Source organism: Etheostoma cragini, chromosome 13 (genome assembly GCF_013103735.1).
Source record: "Etheostoma cragini isolate CJK2018 chromosome 13, CSU_Ecrag_1.0, whole genome shotgun sequence".
NCBI lineage: Eukaryota > Metazoa > Chordata > Actinopteri > Perciformes > Percidae > Etheostoma > Etheostoma cragini.
In genome coordinates this window covers 20,710,959-20,733,296 of record NC_048419.1, presented here as the reverse complement: position 1 = coordinate 20,733,296, position 22,338 = coordinate 20,710,959, and the positions used below count along the sequence as shown (strand labels likewise).

At 40.6% G+C, this 22,338-nt stretch overlaps 1 protein-coding gene across 3 annotated transcripts in view; it reads left to right on the top strand.

The window, feature by feature from the left end:
• The window catches only part of klf8 (Kruppel-like factor 8), a 57,579-nt gene that overhangs the window by 2,971 nt on the left and 32,270 nt on the right, over positions 1 to 22,338 (top strand). For 2 of the 3 annotated variants that reach the window (XM_034889386.1, XM_034889385.1), the window contains exon 2: positions 12,346 to 12,474. The exons of the other annotated variant lie outside the window; for it this stretch is intronic. In XM_034889386.1, coding sequence (XP_034745277.1) covers positions 12,346 to 12,474 — 129 coding nt within the window. The remainder of the gene's footprint in view (positions 1 to 12,345; positions 12,475 to 22,338) is intronic. 3 annotated transcript variants of the gene reach the window in all.

Sequence of the window (22,338 nt, the reverse complement as noted above, 5' to 3'; positions counted from 1 at the left end):
TACGTGATTGCAAGATAAATGAGGGTGGAAGAAGGTGTGTGGGAATATTTTTGTGAACATTGTAATGCTTAATGTCATGAACGTAATGAAAAGCAGGGGTTCCATTATTGGTTACATATTTTCCCCACTTGTCTACTGTCGTAAACATGGCGTTGTATAACTTTTTTCTATTCATTATTATTGAGAGATTTGAACAAAGGAGCGTCAGAGAAATGGGAAGTACCCGAAAAGCACACAGGCATCCTGATAGCTAATATGACAAGCTATTAGTGCTGGTTTTGAACTTAGTTAGCTTCTTTATCCTAACACAGACATTGCTAAGAAGCATTTCTCCAGTTAATTACAAGAATGCTAGTCTCCATGGCATTGCATTTTCTCCTCTAGCCGTCATCGTTTTCCCACTGAGCTTCAGTAGAGCCTCTCTGCCTCCATATAAAGGTAGATTAGCAACGCTAGCTAGTTAGCGGTACCATGTTTGAGTGTGTCTTGTGTAAAATCTGTATGAAAGGTCAAAGGGCTCCAGGGGCAACTGCTTAACTTAATGACAGGCTTTTAACTGAAAGTGGAAATTAATAGATTGGCTGTGACTGATTAGCCTTGTGACTGAAGACTGCTTTTACCCTTTCCATTTTAAAAGCTTTCAGCCTGCAATAAACTTAGCAAGGTGTTGTCATGACTTCCCCTGTACATTTATAGTTAGGCCTAATAAATCCATTTGATATGAAAGGAAGATTTATAACTGCAGCATTTCAGCAACCCAGGAAATGCACATGAACAACATCAGATTCACAAGCACTTTGTTTGAAGCCAACATTGCACTGGAAGGTCAACCTGTTTCCTCAGGTCTCAAATAAGGTGAAAAGGGTGCAAGCAGGGCACTGGCATAATTGTATTTACATGATTGCGCTTTTTTGATAATGCTACGTGCAGACATTTAAAGCTGAAACCCATTTAAGACCAAAAGTCAAAGCAACAGCATTGGAAAAAAAGATTTAAACTTGAAGAGGCTGAGCCTCGTGGATGAAAGTTGTAAATAAGGCTTTTAAATAAAAGTCAGTTGGATGGGTCAGAGAAACACAGGACGTTTCACCCAGGAGACCGTACATGTCTCGTGTGAAAAATCATGCGTACCTTTTTGTAAGATGTACATTTATATATATATATATATATATATATATTTATATATATATATATATATATATATATATATATATATCTGTATGTGTGTGTGTGTATACATATAACTTTGTATGAGGATATGTTGATGCTATGAGGTAATTGGTATGTTTTTGACACGTTTGATGTTGTGGTGGAGAGGAGGTTATCTATCATGGATAACCCCGACAACCCTCTCCACCCAACACTGGTCCAACAGAGGAGCACCTCCTCTAAGAGGCTCCGACAGCTTCGATGTTGCACGGACTGCTTCAAAAAATCATTCCTACTACAGGAAATAAAACTTTTTAACACGTCATCACTGAGTGGTAGATAAGATTCACAGACATGACTGTACTAAGTGCACCTTGCACAATATTTACATACAATATTTACGTTATCTACAGCTGTATCCATAAAAGTTAACCAGTTGTACATTTTAATTTTTATTCCCAACTTATATATTTTAAATTATTTGTTCTTATATTGTATCCTGTTATTTCATGTATATTCTGTAAGTGGGGTGTGTATCTGATATTTTGCTGCTGCAACACTGGAATTTCCCATTTTTTTGGGATCAATAAATATCTATCTCTCTAGAGGTTTTCACTGGTACTGTGGATACCTGTTATCAGAGATCCAATACCAGACCAAAATTGCTATTTTTTTGTCTATTCAAGGTTGCTGGTGTCTACTTTTATTGGTTTAGGTTTTGGATATGTGTCACAACACACGATCCAAGGGATCCAAGCTCACTCCTTATTAGCTGTGATCATGTGGGGCTCGTTTGTGTTGGTGTTCTTTCTCTATTTAGGTCTTATTGGGTCTAATTATCCTCAGGTCTGTCCCGAGAATTTAACTGCTGCGTTGTCTTTTTTTTAACTGGAAGAGTCTGAGTTTCTATATTTATCTCCTCAAAACAAAGAAGAAACATGAAACACATAACTTCTTGTAGGCTGGAGAATGTTGCCCTCATATAAAAACAGGGACAACAGCAACTTAAAGCACTTTAATGAGACCAGTGAAACACATTTTAATGTTACAGTCAGTCGATAGTGGCAAACCAGACATTTATTTACACACTCTAAATATTGTGGGTTATTACTTTTAATTATGTGGTTCACCATCACTTGTTGAGACACAATAAATCAGTGTAATATTGTACAAATAATAGCAAGTAAGATGAATATAGTAGACCACACACGAACTGTAGACATTAGTGTGATAAGATAAGTGTTTATTTGTTTTCTTATTGCATGCTCTAGTTGAATGTGCAGAAACACTCATGAAGCCTCTTACTTTTCTATTCTTTCTGTTTCGACGTTAACCTTTGACCAGGATAGCTGATTTTGACGCTGTGAGAGTGGAAATCCATTTCCTACCGTCACACTTAAGGCTGTGCATTTTTGGAAGCGTAGTTAACTGATTGCAGTGCTCTGCTTCTGCATCACAGAGGTACAACTGGGCATGCTCTGTGTGTGTGCGCGCGTGCATGCAGGATCAGCTGGGCTGTAGAGTGAGAGCAGGGTCAGCTGTACATTCCGGGGCAGGGTATCAGCAGGAAAGGGCCCTGGAATACAAAGTCTGCTTGTGTGTGTTAGTGCGTGAGAGAGAAAGAGAGATGCTGCCTCACAGTAGGAAATGATTAACCATGCTGAACAAAGTTTGATCAAACTATTGAGATAGTGGGTATTGTGTAGAAGTCACATCAAACACACACATGTCGCCAGCATGGGCACCCCGATCAGTTAACCGGGCAGCAGTTCCCTGATTGATCCAGATTTACTCTCCTGGTTATCTCAGTTGCATGAAATGGTGGGAAAATAATAATTTGCCATCAACTTCTGGAATTTTCTGTTAAATGACCCCGCTGTCCTGGTGATTTTGCATGTTTCAGCTCATTATGTACACTTTGTTTTGCATACTTTACAGCGCTGCTGACTGCAGTATGCCCTTTTCATTCAGTGCCGTTTGTTTGCTGAGTGATCTTGTAGCCTCTATCCAGCCGTTGGTTACGATACATTTCAGCACATGGATTAAAACCAACTTGATGAGACTTGTTGTACCTGCTATGCATAGACAATCCATTATAATGAACCATTAGTCACCATTTGTCTAGTGTTGTTATTGTTGCATGGAAATGCAGGAAAGTTGGAAGAAATGACTTAAGTCCAGTTAGCCTCAACATTCATATTTACTTTTTGTCCTGTCCTCTGGGTTTTATTTTAAAATTGAATAATGATTTAGTTACAATGCTAGCTCCCTGCATTTTAATCTGTGATGTGAAAGTTTTGCAGGCGTACTTCGCCTTCATGAGTGAATTATTCCATTTTAAATGAGTACATGGAGTTTCATTCCAGACATTTTTTTAGGGATCTAAAATATCAATGTGTATGTAATGTTTTAGTGTCAGTACAGTAGAATCAGGAACATTTTCTCAAATAGACACAAACAAATGCATGATGCACAACAGTGAGTTTTGCAGCATGCAACTGCCACTGTTTCTTCACTGGAAAATGTATTCCTGTATTGCTGCCAACCACACACACACGCACACACACGTATATAAATTTGTGTGTATGTGTGTGTATATATATATATATATATATATAAAAAATGTCTTTTTAATTTTTTAATTTCATATATTACTATATTTTATAAAAAAAATTGTGACAGGATTTAGGGAAATGTAGGAAGACCCTAAATGAAGTACTGTAAAAATAGGTGAGGTAGTTTGAGGAAAAGTAGGCACACTAAAAAACACATTACAACACCTGATCATGATCTGATATGTCAAACATTGATTCTTTGTAACGATTTAGAAGTATCCAGGGGTGCATCTGTAATTTAGAGGCAGTTGTGACCTGTAGTTTAGGAGTCTCATGCTTCACTGGCTGAGCTGAGGGCACTCTAACAAGCGTACTGTAATTGTTTTCCAGGTGGTGAGGAGCTCACTGACTCACTGCCCTTTTCCATTTTCCATTTAATGTGATTCTCTTATTCAGGGCAAATTACAACGTGTGCAGCAGTACAATAAGCTTCAGTTCCTTGATCGCCAACATTAAAGGTTAGTGGCAGGGACGAGTGCAAAGAGTTGGATGCCAGAATGACAGATGACAGGTGTGCTGACAGAAATATTTCTGTGGCCACCAGATGAGATGGAGAGTTTTTGTAATTTCTCTGCATCCTCATACAGAGACATTAACATGTTCCCATGCGGAGACTTGTATCAACCACAACTGAACACATGTGTTTGTGTATCAAGTGGGGAACCAACCGAGCTGAGTGGGTGACCGGTTAGTTGGCCAGCTGGTTTATGGGTGTGTGTGTGTGTGTATATGTGTGTGTGTCTCTGAGCGCATGTACTACACAGGAGATAAATGAGAGCGAGGTAGACACTGTGTGAGGAATGGACTGGGAGCGTTAGGACCATCACAAGGGTCATTGCTGACGGGTGGCGCTTTGGTCGGGTCATTCAGTCAGCTGAATCATTGAGAATTAATGGGAAGCAAGAAGTCTGGAGAGCAGAGGGGAGGTAAATGTCAGGTCTGTGCTTTTCATTAGTCTGAATACCGCTATAGAACTGTACAGAACTGCATAGAAATGCCATTTTTCATATCTTCTCAGGGACTCAATTTATGTCAAAGACACATGTGATACAATTTCAAATTGTTAAATAATATGTCATTTCACAATATAGGTACAACTTTCAAGCAATACATTTAAAAAAAAAAAAAAAGAAATCTAAGGAAGATACAGCCTGAAAAGGAACTCCTTCAACATGACAGTGTCCCCCGTACCCAAAGCCAGCTCCATAAAGAAACAGCTGGCTTTGTTTGGTGTGGAATAACTTGACCTGCATTCCCAGAGCCCTGAGCTCAACCCCATACAACACCTTTGGGATGAAGTGGAACCGACTGTGAGCCAGACCTTATTGCCACAATCAGTGTGGGGGAATGGGAGCAAATACCTGCAGTTAGGTTTAAACGTTTTGGGCAGAACCTGAAACCAGAAGAGTAAAGGCTGCTATAGCAGCAGATTGATACCAATGGTTTGGTCACATATGGGTGGAATGGTTGGGTGTTTACATACAGAATTTCCTGTTTCAAATAGACATATGTTGCATTAAGAATTGGTCTGATTTTGCTGAAATCTGGGGCATGATACATCTTAAAACAGATTGGTGCCCACAGCGTCTGCATTATTCAGGTAAGACAACATGGTAACTTGTTGCTAATTTGCTGCAGTGTTGCTTGCAGGGTCTGGAGGAGGGTTAAGAGACTTTGTTGCCCTGGATTCAGCAGAGCAGGGTGGTTGAGTGGGCGTTTGGGGGGGGGTGGAGTTTGTTGGTGGTGTCACGGTGTCTCTTTTTTTTTCTCTGTTTGCTGGGCGGCCGTGCTCAGGCTGGCCTGCCCCCGGGCTTTAGCGCTATTTATAGAGACACAGCACCATTTCTATGGTGAAGGCAGAGCGCAGAGCTGGCTGATTCTGTTTTTTACAATACCCAGATTTGACCCTAGACACCCTTACTACTAACGTTTGAAACTTGCCTACTACAAATATCATATCGCAGCGAACAAGAGTAAGCATCAAGCAGTGTGTGTAGAGCCAGCCTAAGACAGAGTGTCTTTACTGAGCCGTTGATCTGACCTTGGTTTCTCTGTAAAGAGTCTCATCTTCTTCACCACCTTTTTAAAAAGGATTCAGACCTGGATTGTATGCAAAAACTTTAACGTGTCATCTTGTCACCAGTGTGTACAGTGAATGAAGACACAGCTAGCCTCACAGAAATGTGGGATGGATTCTATTAGTACAGTTCATCTGCTGGACTTGTTTTGCCGTTTTTTTTTCAAGTTATCTTATGAAATAAATAGGAGCGGAGTGGTTCAGTATTTGTCATTTTTGTGCACAAAATAATTCCCTGTTCCACTCCCGGCACTATTTTATCAACCAGGTTAGGTGGGTTCTGGGATCCAGTTCAAGTCATGATGGACTGTTCCGTTACAAGATGCACTGCTGCAGTACACGGATAAGAGGCAGACTGCAGCTCTGTCTATTACAGGCCTCCTCCTACTTATTTTTCACTACTACAGTCTACCATTGACACCATCTGGAGGTGTCATTGAAAATAATAAAATGTCTACCTTAAGAAAGTAATATGTTTGTAAAATTATTTAAAAAATCATTTATAGTTTATTTATATTTATAGTCTTACTGACTGTCATAGAAAAACTCCATACAAACCAACTTCATGTTTGCATCCATTTCAATAAGATAAGATAGACTTTATTAATCCTACACTTGGGGAAGTCCTGTGCTACAATCTTAAAGATAAAAAAGACAGCTGGAACAATGAATGGATGTACAAAGTCCAATCATATGCATATAATAAATACATACTGGACATATCATCGATTCATCTGTCACTTTTTTTAAGCTATTTGATGATAAATCGTTTAGACTATAAACTGTCAAAACATTGTGAAAATAGCGCATTATGATTTCAACCACCACCTATAAATTGCAAATTGCAATTTTTGTCCGATTAAATATCCATAACACAAAGATATTCAATTTAAAAAGATAAGATAGAAAGAGCAAGGAGAAAAGCAACATGTCTTCACATTTGATAAACAAGAACCAGCCAGATTACTCTCATGAAATGGCGTATGTATGACGCTAATTTGAATGCCATCATTGCCGCGTTATTAAGACGCATACTTGCTTTTTATCGTGTTGTGGCCAATGTCACTTGGCCTCCATTGACTTACATCACCTTGTGCTAGCGTGTGAAATTACGCTGTAGCGAGTAGAAAGAAAGGGCAAAAATCCATGTAGCCAGAGTTGGACGTTTTCTTTTACAAAAGCCAACCCTGTTCTTCTTTTCCTAAACCCAACCCACGTGTCACGTTCCCTAAACTCAACTGTTGCTTTCTTCTCACGATAACACGGCAAGTGGCGATAAGACAGCATGTGGGATGTATGGGTAAGCCCGCTGTATACGGCATAGACATACTGAACATGCGGGTAGCTCATAATTCGTAGAGATAGCACACCACTTGGCTTAATAAAGTCAGCGTGTATGTTTACGCAAAGTCATATCATGTTAAACCAAATGCTTGTGTTTTGGTTGTGGTTTTGTCATTTTGCCAATGGAAACCCTAAATTTGATTTGGTTTGGAGTTTACCTGAATAGATGGCTGGCTTGTGTGGACAAAAGATGTTGACAGGCATGTAAGTGGCAGCTGATTGTGAATAATACAAACCCAGACTGTCATTCTCTTTAACTGGTCTCTCACTCACCAACATGACAAAAAAAGCAGAAGGTTGGTTGAACTGTGGAGCTGGAGAATAGAGACAGAAGAAGGTGATGGTAATGATGGAAAACAACCCACTGTTATACACACACAAACACACACACACACACACACACAGAGTTTCTTGGAACAGCTTGGCCGGCTCAGTAGCCATCTGTGTTGACTATACGTTAAAGTGACAGTTTAACTCTGTCTTAATGTGAAAATAATTTGTCATACCTCCAGCAACATCTTAGCTCTCCAGTTGTCCTGTTTATTCCAAAACAAACTGGAAACCTGAAACACATCATTTCCTAGAGTTTTGAAATGAGGGAGCTACCAGACCATGAGTTTTTCCAAGTTCAAGGTAGGATTTATTGTCGTTTTAGTATTAAAACCTTGGGGAGTTGAAGTCATAAATACAGTATAAAATTATCAAAATTATTACAAGTTTTTGTTATAATTAAGTGTGCACTAAAAAACTAATTTAAACTAGAATAGCACTCCGTGAGAGCAGACCTCCTCAAAGGCCCGTGGTGCATTCACGTGCTCCAAGGATGGTTCCATTTCCCGATGTCGTCATACGCTTTATGTTGCAATGTGGAAACAACATTGACGCTGCAAAGATTTGTCGTATTTTATACAGCATTTGGCGCGAAGACCCATTGATTCCAATTGACAGTTGCTCATCATGGAGCTTGAAAATACCTGGTTCCTCCGCTGTCATGGAGCTCGATCTTCCGCGGTTGCTGGCCTATGACGTCACAATGGACTGGCACACTAACAACAGTTTGTTTGTGTTGTTGTAGCAATACTGCACGTTCTTGAGCTTCTCTCTCGTGTCTCTCTCACATGTATATATGTTGTTCTCGTAATACATCCATTGGTTTACGTGGCGAACTCATGAAATCCCTTTCATTTTATTTCCCACTAACGTTTAACATTGTGTTTTCGTTTACAAGCTTAGAAGATTAATACTGTTTTTAATCTTAAATCAAAATATCGGTCTGGTAAATTGATGTAACCAAAAAAAAACAAATCTGTTGAAATATAGAAGTTTCTTTTGCCATGGGAAAAGTCTTTCTGGGCCAGATGGCTGCAGTTCCACCATTGGCCGATGAGCCCATGGTTGCTTTAAGACATTCCGCTGTTTAGGCCTGCTCAATTAATTGTTATAGAATCGTAATCTCAATTCACCCTGTTTACGATTACATTTTTGAATAATTTAGATTTTATTTTATTTTTTTGATTACTTTAATTCTTATTTAATTTTACGAGCCGACTGCATCACAAACACTACTTTCTTCCGTGAGTTTCAAACATAGACTGTATAAAATATGTTTTGAAGCGTTCCCGATGCTCTCCCTTTTCTTCATTGAAGCCTTTGTGGTTACAGGCTTGTGCAATGTGCTATAGGTGCCAAAAAAAATCTGTGTTTGTTACTGACAATTTGTTTTGTCATGGTTCATGTGTGCAAACATTTCACTTTGTGGGGAAACAAATCGTGGCGGAGAATAGTGATATACGCTAAAAAAAGTGATCCATATTTTTCCCTGAATCATGCAGACCTAGCGCTGTTCACGGGGGCTTGGTCTAAACAACCAGATCAGCCACAAAATATGATTGGGAACAAATAATTCAGATTATACACAATATGAATGCAGCACAAAGGCTAACTATATTAACAAAATTTGACCCACTCCTCACTTAATTTATTATCTCAGTAAACATTTTCATAATTTTTATGGTGTCAATCACTAGTTTTAAGTCTTCTGCAACACAGATTTTGAATAATGGTCTAGTTAATTTTAAAATCTGCGATAAAGCCGGTGGTGTTTCAGGGTGTGGCTATGATGTGATTGCCAGTGAAAGTGTGTAACGTAACGTAGAGTGTAAGGGCTCCTCCCTCTCGTCTAAAATCACCACATCCGCAACCAGGATGGCTGTGCTGTAACGGCAAACTCAATGACTGGTAGCAGATCTCCACAAACCAATGTGTGACGTCACGCACACGCTGTCCATTAATATACAGTCTTTGATATAAAGTAGTGTTTTTCTATCTAAAAAAAACTTTAAAGGCTTTGTTTTTGTTCATGGAAAGTCTTTACTCTAGTTCTTTTTCCCCCTCCTCCTCCTCTCTGTTGGGTCCACAGACTGTATGTAAGGTTGGGTCATGATTTCTCCATCCCAGCACGAGCATCATTACTGTTAACTGGCTCTTCATGGAGGGAGAGATTAGATTGCATTGACCTTTTGGTTCATTCATTGACCAGTTTTCTGGCAATTTTATTGACTTGTTTGCTGTCATTAACTGACTGCCTTGTTCAGCCTTTTGAGTAGCACACTTGTTAAATGACTATCAGTTAGTTCTTTGGCCTGTTTACTAGTACAGTGAGAAACTGAGTTCTTAGTTTACTGGCTGACTGTCTGTGTCTTTTACACAGACATTCCATTCATGACAAGGGACAAGGAGCACATAATCAGCATGTGTTTGACCCTTAATACCAGAGTGTTGACCAGACTTTTCACAATATTTACCTGGGACTAGTCTTGTGTTGTCCCTACAGCATTCCCGGATGGGAGAAAAACGTGCTCTGGTTTATTGGACACAATTTCTTTAAACCATTCACAATCATCTTGGGTGACGCTAAGACCCAGACACAATGACGGTGCCGCTGCAAAGTAACCTAGGGAAGGAACTTGTTTTGGTGTAACTTGTACATTTAAAAGTTGTTTTAGTCGTGCAACAAAAAAAATCAGATTGGACAGATAGTCTAGCTACTGTAGCTGTCTGGATTTACCCTGCAGAGAAGTGATGAGCAGGTAAAATCTCATGAATTGACCAGGGTTTGAAATACCAACACAAAGAAAGTGCAAGGTGACGGAAGGATTTTTAGCGGCATCTGAACAATCACGGAAGTGGAACGTCGTCAATAATGACCAACCTGTGACTTACAGTGAGCTCGCACAAAACCCACGGCCCACAACTGTTGTTGTATGTTTACACTGAAGATTCATCAAGGTGGATTTCTTTCTATTTTCACCAACAATAAAAATGTAATTTATACATGTTTTTTATTTATTTTTGGATAAGTACTAGGGCTGCACGATATGAGGAAAATATCTAATTGCGATTATTTTTGAAGGATATTGCGATTGTGATATGATTCAGAATATTGAAGGGAAGGATCATGTTTGTATCATTATTCTCATTTTCATTGACTAATAATAAATCTAAAAAAATTAAAATGATTATAGTGTGATTTTTGCAAGGATCTGTACCAAACAAAGATGTTTTCTGTAGTCTGTATATTGCTCCCTTCTTGAGATATTGCACTAGTCCATATTGCGATTTTGATAAAATTGTGATTAATTGTGCAGCCCTAAAACCCTAGTACCACAATACTGGCATCCGTTAGTGAGAAAACAAGCCCGCAGATGACAATTGTTGGCAATAATACCTCGCGCGGCCGGAATTTATGATAAAACCGTAGAAGAAGAAATCATTTTGGGTTAGTACATAACGGCTGTGCGCGATTTGAGACAACACTACCCAGTGTTGTAGATAGTGTACACAGTGCACTACTATGTAAGTTTACTTCTGGAAGTATCTGGATTGAGACACCCTGTAAGTGTTATCATTATGTTGGCAAGCTGGTTTGCAGGGTGGTGGCTTGTTTCAGGACTGTTAATGGAGCCCGGCGGCGTGGCTGAGGTTTGTGGAGTTGACGCCCTGGGTCCTGTGGATGAAACAATAGCAGCTCTAAAACTAGGAACAAAGTTTATCTGAAGGTCATTAAGCTGCTGGCAGTTTGTCATGTGAGCTGCTGCTGCTTCAGAAAGCACAGCTTTGTTACGACTGTGGTTTATAATAGCTCCTGTCTCTTCCCTTTCTGTCCCGTCCTTGTTCTCTGGCATTTCTTTCATTCTCCTGGCTTCCCCTTCATCAGTTCCCTGCTTGCCGTCCATTCACAGCATGAGACAAATACAGATTTCAGTCATGACAATGGTTTCTCTGCTACTACGTGAAAGCCATACGGCCATATGCATCCAGCCTTGTTCATGAGCTCCGAGCCAAGTATTTCTAGGTACCCATACCAATACTGTGACTTTGATACCGGTTCCTAAACAATGCTTTTTTGACACCAATTTTATAAAACAAAAAGAAATTACAACATTACGGCACACATCTTTTTAGTGAATTTTTTTTTTTTTGGTGTGTTTTGGTGTGTGTCTCTACGACGTGTAACGTTAGACAGCCAATCACAAAGATTATCAGATCTCTGTAGAAGAATGCCACATGCTTATTGGCTCTCTGACGCTGACCTCCTAAAGTATTGAAATTGGGTACTGAAAGACGAGGCATTGTTTGATACTTTAGAGGCAATTTGGTCAGTGACTAAAACATATTGATCTTGACACTCAGCCCTAAGTATGTCTGTGAGTCTATATCCCTTTGGGAGGTGTTTCATCCACAGAACCCTCACAACATGATGATGGCCACCCTTCCCAAATGTTGTTAATGTTGTTGTTAAGTATTATTGCAGCAGGTTCTGCCCATTGAAACACAAGAAGGACAGAAACCTCAACGTGATCTCATAGGAAGACGTATAAGCTGGCTACTTTTTAAGGACATTTTGCCTGTCATGTCCACACATTTTAAACTTTTGATAGAACATTGCCCGTTTTCATATCCAACTGGTCAGTTATAAACGTGTGGTTAAAGTTGTACCTTCAGCATTTCAACATTTCATTTGTGCACAGGACACAAACAGCAGGTGCCTGTGTTTGTTTGACCCATCCATCCACCCCCTACACCCCCCCCTGGCAACCTCCCTACATGGAAACTTTATTTAAAAGATCAGTTTTTGGCTTTTATTGCCTTGTTTTATAGGACAGTTTAAGACAGGAAAATGGGAGGGAAAGGAGGAATGACATGCAGCAAAGGGCTGCAGGTTGGAACAAACCTGCGGCTGCTGCGACAAGGACTGAGCCTCTGTACTTGGGGCACAAGCTCAACCAGGTGAGCTAACCAGTTTACATTGGAACTTTTTACTTTGTCAGAAAAAAAGTCAGTAGAGACTAAATGCCGTGAAATGACACACAAGCCGTTGTGATAACCCCTGATAATACCTGTATCATTGAGCGTGAATTCCACTGTGGTAGTTTGAAAGCAACCAAACTTTCCTTACAATGAGCTGCTCTATTCATAAATGGGAAATCGGACATTACACCTCTTTTGTACTATGGAGATGGGAGGGAGTCCGTTTTAATCTCTGGTCAAACTGATTTGGTCATTTGTGTTCTCTCATACAGCTCTGGGTATTGTCTATAATTTCAGGCTTGCGGTGCGTGTGTGAAAGGGACAGAAAAGACGCATGCTGTTCTTTTTTTCTTCTCCTTTGTACTTAGGGTGGTTTTCAGTCTGAGCACCTCGTAAGATTACTTTAATTACCTGAAGCTTATTGCTCCAGCTGTTACGACATGCTGTAAAGAACTACGCAAGTTCACATGCAACCCACATACACAATCAGTATCGCACATAGCTGCTGCTACATCAACCAATAACACAGATATTTAATCATGTTCAGACACCTGCTGAATGACTTTTACAGTAATTCTGAGCGTCTTGTCTGTGTTTGTGCTGCTTTGAGTTTTTGGACCAGGCTCTTGAAAAGTTGAATGCACACTAGATTTATAAGTCTGGAATAAAAAAAAGAGATTTATGTTGATTTAAGAAGTTGTTACTCAACAGCCACAATTTAGAAGTCTTTACTCTTTGTAGCAAAGGGAAAGGAAGGAAAAGAGAAGCTTTGGTTCTAGATATTCAATGGAGAGGAAGTGTGTGTGTGTGTGTGTGTGTGTGTGTGTGTATGCAATTGTACACAGACATTCTTCTCAGTGGGCTCCTGTGAATGTTTGCTGCATGCCAGTGTGCATGGCCGTGTTAATGCGCTTGTGTGTGTGTGTGTGTGTGTGTGTCTTTTTCTTGTGTTTGTGTGAGGATATTGGCCGTGTCACCTCAGATTAGGCCCTGATACGGTGGTGGTGGCGGTAGAGGGTGACCCCCTAATAGCCACGCCACAATCATTAGCAGGGAGAAAGAATCCTGTAACCATGGCAACCGCGATTGCGCTGCCAAAAATGGCCACAATGAAAAGAAAAGGGGATGTGGGAGGGGGACAGAGGGGGTGGGGAGAGAAGGAGGAGGAGGAAGGTGGGGAAGGGGGGTTGGATGTTGGCTCACGTGGGGAGGGTGTATCTGAAATGATGTGTGTACTGTGACAGATAGAGGTTATTGGAATGATAGAGAGACAGACATTGAGAGTAGTGATGATGAAAGTGAGAGAGGTAGATGATCAGATAATCAGGTCAGACACGCACGTGCACACACACACACACACACACACACACACACACACATACACACAAACACACAGAGGCAGCATTTCTTAGTGAAGCCACCTTGGATTTTTGAAGTGGAAGCAAGGTCAAAGGTGATGGCGGTTATAGAAGATGGAGGGATAGTGGCACAAGCAAAAACAAAAGCCTTTTTTTCAGAGCAATTTTAACAACATGTAGTACTGTTATTATACTAAACTAAGTACATGTTACTTCATTAGGAACTATTTGGGGAATTTGGATGTTGCATCACGTAAATGGCAGTCACAGTGGATTTACCTTGTTACATGGTGATGTAATATTTTTGACCAACCAGAACTCCAGGACTCTTCCTCTCCAACGTTACTGTCAACAAAAGATTCCCAAGACAGAAAGGTAACTCTGGGTGCTGCGTTTTTTGACATGACATTACAACATTTGTTAAGAATGAAAAAAGTGAAAGTTAGATTTGTTGTCAGTTCTTAAGCCAATAGTCTGAATTTCTATAGCTGCAGGAAAAACACAATACTTTGGCATTTACAAATTTTCTAAGAGTATAAAGGGATGTATTCCATCTTGGGCCTAAATTGCACAAGAGACCAGTCTTACTGTAGGATTAATTCTCTTCACTGCTCAGTAGTCTACCACCATAGTCTTGAACTGGATGCCAGCAGGAGGGTTGCAGTAGTCCAGGCAGGCCTCCTCCTAGCCAGGAAAAGGTGAATCCTCTTCATTGAGCTTAAGGTGTTGTAATTACATCTACTCTAAGGTATCTGCCAGGCAAACAGTGATGTCCACCTGAGTGTTGGATGGGGATAAAGAGAGGAATTCCTGGATGGGTATTTGTGTGTCATTTGTCTCCAGTAAAACGCTTTCTTGTGTTTTATAACTTGACAAATAGAAGATATGTTTTTGCGAGGTTCAGCTACAGGTTAAGCAAGACATTAAAACACTTTCACCTTTGGACATTGGACAACATACGTATAGTACAGCTGAAGCATGATGAGGCCATACCCAATTCTATAAAACAGATTAGACCCGGTATAATTTAGACCCTGTTCTAGGTTGTCTCTCTGATATAATAGGAACCCAGGGGACCCTTGAAGACATTACTGTGTTTTGTTAAATGTTGTTAGGTTTCTTTTTGATAATGTCTGCTCAGACGCCTGACAGACAATAACGTAAATCCTATAAAGTGTGTGTGCAAGACTCACTCATGTTTGAGGTTAATTCTGGTCTACAAGCGCTTTGAATTCAGTGTGAACCTAAGAGAAGTGCTCTGACCACAACGTTGTGGTTTGGGCACGTGTGTTTGTGCATTTATGTGTGTAATGGTAATCTGTATTTAACTTAGTGCAAAGTACACTAACAAGTTCTGTTGTGTGTGTGTGTGTTGTGTGGATTAGAGGGTGTATAGGGAAGTAGTGGCCGGCTTTGCGTCAACAGGGTGTGGTTTGATAACAGCCAGGCAGCTTCTCCCTCTCTCTTTCTAGCTCTCTCACCAGCTCTCTCTCTCTGTCGGCCAAATAGAGACACACCCAGTTCTTCTCTGCACGTCTCTGCATATAGTATATAGTCTTTGTGTTTTTGTTTTTGGACTAACATTTTAAGGAATCTCAAGACAGTAGTATGTCAGTGCTTTTGAACTTTGTAAAGATATCATAGAAAAGGTCTGAAGTAACTAAATTGCCTTTCAAAAACTCCAGAGACCATTACAGAGATGGGTCACATTTGGCTGGTTGCCAACACGCAGCGTCTGCTGGCCATAAAAGAGCCAATCAGCAGCATCGTGAGTCAACTAACAGAGCCCCAGAAGAGGCCAAATAATCCAAGCCTAACAAGCAAAAGCAAAAACTCCAGTGTGTAAACATGGAGACAGCCTGGAAAATCACGGTAACATCTGGCAAATACAGACAAACTGCATCAACAAAGAGCAGCAGTGGTTACAAGCTGCAACTAAACAACAGGGACTGAAAAGAAACATGGATAAATACACTTTAGTTAAAGGCCTAAGTGGTCATGTGTAATATGAAAACGGTCACTTACAGCGAGATGTGTACAAAGTATGATCACCGCCCTGCAGCTATACACTCTGCTACGCCGTGCAGTGCCCTGCAACACCCGGCGGTGCCCTGCCCCGCTATGCCCTCTAGTGCCCTGCTACGTCCTGCTATGCCCAGCAGTACCCTGCTACTTCCTGCGGTGCCCTGCTACGCCCTGCTATGCTCTGCAGTGCCCTGCTATGCCATGAACTTCTACCAACTAGTCATAGTTCCATTATCTTTATTGTTACTTTAATTCTTACTGTTCATCATACCCCCAACCGGCACCGTCAGACAACCACCCACCAAAGGACATTTTCCTCACCACTCAAGGTTTCTGCTTAAAAGGAAGTTTTTCCTCGCCATTGTCACACTAAATGCTTGTTCTTGGGGGGGATTATTGGGTCTTTGTAAATTATAGTGTGGTCTAGACCTACTCTATCTGTAAAGTGTCTCGAGATAACTCTTGTTATTATTTCATACTCTAAATAGAATTGAATTGAATTACAGGCTCTTCACCCTCTTTTAGCCCATTGTTTTGGTTTTACTGCTCACCTAGTGCATGTTCTCATGCTCTCATCAACCTCCCTTCCAGCTGTTTTAAGAGAAAGGGCTCTGAAAGCCTCACTGTCCACTGCCCAGAACCTAACAGGAGACAGACTTAGTTAGCAACTAGCTGGTGAACACAGTGGAACGTCTAGCAGCTAAAGAAACGGATATTTTCCCTCATGAATATTTGACTTGGATTCATCAGGTGGACGGAAACACGACTCCATCTGAATGCTAATTTAGCTCTGCGTCTGCTGGATGTGCAAAGAGGCAACACTTTGGTATCATGTTCGCCAAAAACCACTTTACAAAGCTTCAAATAACGTGATAATAAATAATGTTCCCTGGTGTTTCATCCTGCTGCTGATTAATTTAGTTGTTTTAACATTAAAATAATTCACATTATTTGTGTACCGTAGTGTACACATACATAAAATAATTACATAAATTACAGCTCACATTGCTTGACTCCCTACCAGGGGCGGATTGGCCATCTGGCAATTTTGGCAAATTCCATAGGACAGGTTTTTATCATTTGCACAATTTCAAAGTTGGTTATAATAATAATTATATTGAAACAAATAATAAATATTAAGGAGTTGGCCCGTCGGCAACAGCCGGCCTGGTCCCAAGATGGGCCGATCGACCCAATCAGAGGCTTCTCTGGGGGACCGGCTGTGCAGCAAGAAGCCGCTGCTGACGGGCGCAGAGCTTTGCCAGAGCTCCGATTGCTGTCTGTCCGTGCAGCCATTTGACGGCATCAGTATTAAACTGAGACAGTTTCATAACCGGTCAAAAACGTCTCGTTGCGTTAAATAGTAGTCTAATTTGGTGTTTTGGTACAGTTGGTTTTAACGCCTGATGCGAAATGTAGGCCTTTAGGAGTGCACATGAAAACGCTGAACAAGCAGGTTCGTTCTGCTCGTATTTCTGCTGCTCCCCATTCACGTGGTGTTTAGTTTTACACCATATAGTTTAAACTGCAATTAATCCGCTGTTCACATGTAGGCCTATGCATGAACTGTGGTGGTCCATTACACTGTATATTCAACTTCACTGATCATTTTTTATCAATAGAATGTAGAAGACATTACACTTCACAACGTTTTGTATCCATAATATGATTGTGTTAATGTACAATTTATCCGTAAAAGCAGTAGCCTATAAGTCAATCCTACATTTTTCAACTTGGTAGCAAAATGGTCTCCTTGGGGGGAAAAAAGTTAACATGAGCCTGGACTTTGGGGTCAAGTGATGTCTTATGTCCCAGAAGTGAAAGCCCCCTTATTGGACTACTGAATAAAATAATATCCCATTATATTTTGTATTTTCAGTTGTTACCTGCCAGCCGAATTGTGTGATTTTCTTGCCATAAATATAGAAATATTTACCATAAATTGGTTCCTTAAAATGTATCAGAATGCAGAAATTGAAGTCTTTTACCCTCAACATTTCATGACAGTAACAGCCTACACACGGCATGGATAGGCAGTATATGTCAAGTTGTTATAAATGTGTGCTCTTTAAAAAGTAGTAAGCATTGTTTGAAAGTTACATTAAACATTTAAAAATCTCTTACATAAGGTACTGCTTATATCATTTCTTCATCTGTACACAAGTGTAATTAGTGAATCCACGTGTCTGTGGGTGGGGCTGCATGGGCGTGGTAATGTGGGTTGGTGTGGCTACAGTGCCAGGGCAGAAGTTTTGTCCCAGACTGCCCCTGCTCCCTGCAGTGTTTTTCTTGTGGACGTCAGAGAAATGCCATGAGAGGTTTGGTGCAGGAAAGTTGGCAGTCAGCTTGCTGGATGCTGCCGGGTGATTGGTTAGTTACACAGCACTCAGATGCCTTTTGCTAATGGTTTGTTTGGGTGGTGGCAGCAAAGGAACAGTTTATTGATGTTATCTTAATGGAAGGAGTTGGATTATTAAAGTCTATTGTAATATAATTTCATACGTTTGTCAATATAGAGAGTTTTTAGTACAAATGCAGGTGCTATGGCAATTCAGTATACTTTGATAAAAGACTAATGTTGATAGGAGAGTTTTGTCTAATTTCATTGAATGAAAAGATACCAATGCCGGGAATTTAAGTGCATTTTTTAAATATGTTTGTCTGTCAAGATGCAGTATTTGAAAGTAAGAAAAAACGCTCAACAAGGCAATGAAAGCAGCCAATCGGTTGTTGCAATGATGGCAAAGAAAACAAAAACAGGAAAGTGCTGAAAAAATGTCCATACAGAATGAAAAAGAAAATCCAAATGACAGTAATACAACATGTTTTTGTGGGTTGAAGCAGTCTGTGTTTGTCTTTGGCAACATGAGTAAATCAAATCTACTTACAAAGACAAACTTCATTCCAATTCCTCCATCTCTCATCTTTCTCTCCATCTCACTACTCCAATTTATCTTCTGCTTTGCCCCTCTCTCTTTCTCTCTATCTCTCTTTGCATGTCATTTTTTTCAAGTTCTCTTCAAGAATATTGTACAACAGCAGTGACTAGGGATGGGCATTCGATTAAATCTTCTTAAGCGACCGTCGACTATTGAGTAATCATTAGTATTTTTATTTTCTAATGTATAATTTATTTAACTTTTTGTAAATTAAAATGCAATGAAAATACAAAAATACAACGTGCTTTTTCTCATTGAGATCTTTATTACCATAAGACCAGTTTTCGGCAGTTAAACTGAATGTTTTTTAGGCTTAGAGTAGAGTGCTCTAAAGCAGCGGAACCTGCAGCTGTTAGCCAGTGTTCTCAAACAGAGACCCTCGTTTGTTCCAAAATAATTAATAATAAAAAAGAAACATGCTAAACAATAGCTAAACCAAAACCATAATACTTAGATCTGACAGGTGTTGTGAAAATGTAACTCAAAACTATCCATGGAATAGGCAATAAGTCGAGAAAGAGGGTGAGAGAGATTGGCCAACCTAACAATTAATTTAGGCTACTTAACAAATAAAGATACTTAACAAAGCCTCATAAAAATAACTAATAACTCACATACAACTTCTGTACCAGTCCACTGATTTTTGTTGAGAAAGATAAGCATGTTGACATCATCTAGGGTCAGACCCTCCGCAACCTGATGACTGTCAGTCCAGCCGCTCTGAAGGGACTGACGTTGCCGGGATGCACAGTTACCTCCGCGCTAACTTGGCCAGCCCGGGGAACCTTATTCTGTAGGGGTGCAATCCAAGGGGTGTGGGAGTCTCTCTTTAAAAGTTTGTTCTGCTTTGATGCCAGCCTCACTTTGAGTGGTATAGTGCTCCCCAAGGAGTCGTGCCATAGCAGAGGACCGGGAGGCGGGACTCCAGTGGTTGCGCTGCCCTCGTCCATGTCAGGCAACGCAGCCTCAGGTGGTCAATTTTTTAATTGCTGCAACACAGTGAAATAAATGTCATTGCTTCAAGACTGACACTATGCAACGCAACCTGCATTAGTTTAAGTCTTGGAAGTCAAGGGGTTTGAGAATATGTGACCTTTTCAAGATGCTGGTTGAAGGAATGAAAGAGGAAGAGCTGTGTTTGCCTTGTTGAACATGTCTGCCAACAGTGGAAAACTTGTTTTGCATATTTTGCACAGTTGTATAAAAAAGGGAATCTTAGTGGACTATTCTCCTTCATTAGCCATGTAAACTGCTTCGTTGGCGTTTTGCCTTTTCCAGAATAATGCCAACAAACAGAATATTATGTGCATGTAAACATAGTCAGTGTAATACTCCCACACGGGCGACATTTTCTTTCACTTTCATTTGTAAACACATGTTGCCCTCGTCAGACATTCCAGAGTCGTGTCCAGCCATTGGCCTTTCTGCCGCCTAGTAGTTGTCAGCAGCTGCAGCAGGAACAGCACATGTCAGCTACTGTTGTTTTATTTATTTATTATTTAGTAAGCACAAAATTGATGCCACACAACATATCAACATCAGCCAATTCAATCGGTGAATTCCTTCTTATTTGCCGGCAGTCCAGTGAAAGTCAACAAGGGGAATATCTGCTGGAACCTTCAGCACATCCCCAATTGAAGTATATAAGACTCTCTCCATTTGTAAGGCAGTCTGATAAACAAATAATGGTCATGCAAAAAATTGTTTTTTTTAGAAGGGCTGGTTGGTATTCATGCTGAAACAGTTACAGTACAGGCAACGTTTCTGTTATCCAAAGTAGGGATGCGGAGAAAGCTTTATTTAAAAATTAGCTTTTGAATTTTAGTTTTACTTCATCATGTCATTCTTAATGATGCAATACAATTGTGTTGAAAAGGAGTTTAATTACATTTAACATTTATTTAATATTTAACGTATTTATTGCAAGTGAAAACATCTGAATCCCTCAGCTCTTCTGTACTCTTTAGTCCTGATCTTGCCATGATGACATGATTTTCCAGATCAAAGAGTATCCATGGTGACCCGGGCTCACGGACACTCGGCACATTTTATCTTTCTGTGTTTCTCCATGAGCGTCACTGCAGCTCCAGCTCTGAACTTACTGCAGCACCTCCTGTCCTGAACCCTGTGTACAGCCGCAGGGGAGGCCGCTCTAAGGAGGACCCTGGCCCTTTAAGAGGCGGTGGTCGCTCCCCAGCTGAAAGAGGGTGGAGTGAGTGAAACTGTCAGGGAGTGGTTGGGTACTGGCGATAAGTTTGTCTGCTCCGTCAACATTGCAAAGAAGTACACCTGTATTTTCAGTGCTGTGTGCGTGTTATCTCAGCATGTGATTATGTAATATTACAGCATCATGGCTACCATGTTTACTTTCAATATTCATTATTTTTCTACAAATGAATTCATGTAATTACTGTGTTGTGGTGATGAAGCCACAACTGGGAGGACAGTGAAGATTTGTGAGCGGGTTATGAAGAGGAGAAAGAGTGGAATGAGTTAGAGGAGGAAGACATACGCGTGTAAGGTCACAGCTGTGTGAGTGAGGGTGACAAAGGTTTCTCTCCTTCTACTCCTCTTCCCTTGCAGTTTTGTTTTTCATTTTACACTGACACTCCTAGCTCCTTTTAACTCTCTTGTCTGACTCCATGCCCTCACACTGGTTCTTCCTCCTCCCCTCTCTCGCAGTCGGTGTTTTGCTCCGTCCTTTGAGGACACTATAGAGATGGCACTGCTTGGTACAGCGAGCCTCAGGCCACAGCAACATGGCGGGCAGTTGCATGCAACATACCCATATAAAGAGAGAAGCATTCGAGGCTGAGAATAATTCATGGAAATCACAGTATTATGGGAGTAATGATTCATTGTCTGAGTCTTTGTACACTGTACATCTGTTGAGCAACAACATTTTCGGATAAATTCTTACTGCAAAAAAAATGCAGTCTCTAATGTTTTCATGAAATTTGACAAATCTAACCATCATTGTCTCTACGGTACTTGAAGCATCGACCCCAACCAATACAGCCCCTCTAGTATTTTTCTCAAGTGATAAAAACTGCCAGGATAGTAAGCACAGGACGTCCTGTTACAGATCTGATTTTTGGGGGCCTAGCCCTTAAGAACCTAAACAGCCTCCACCCAACTGCCCTTCTCATCTCTGCAACTTATTAACCAAGCCCCACCCGTCCACATGCACGCACGCACACAGCAACATAACGTAAGGGAGGTCAAAAGGGGGAAGAAAAATGAGAGAGGGAGGGGTGTGTGTGTTTGTGCATGTGTGAATTTGTCTATATAAAGTGCACTGGCCAAAAGATTCTGACCCTAATTGCTCACACACCATATGTATTAGCATACACACACACTCACACACACACACACACACACACACACAGACACACACACACACACATTGACTTGTCTATAATTTTGCCTCGAAGCCTCCTTCCCTATGAGGGGGTCTTCTTGCTTCTCAAGGTTGAGGCTGTGTGTGTGTGTGTGTGTGTGTGTGTGTGTGTGTGTGTGTG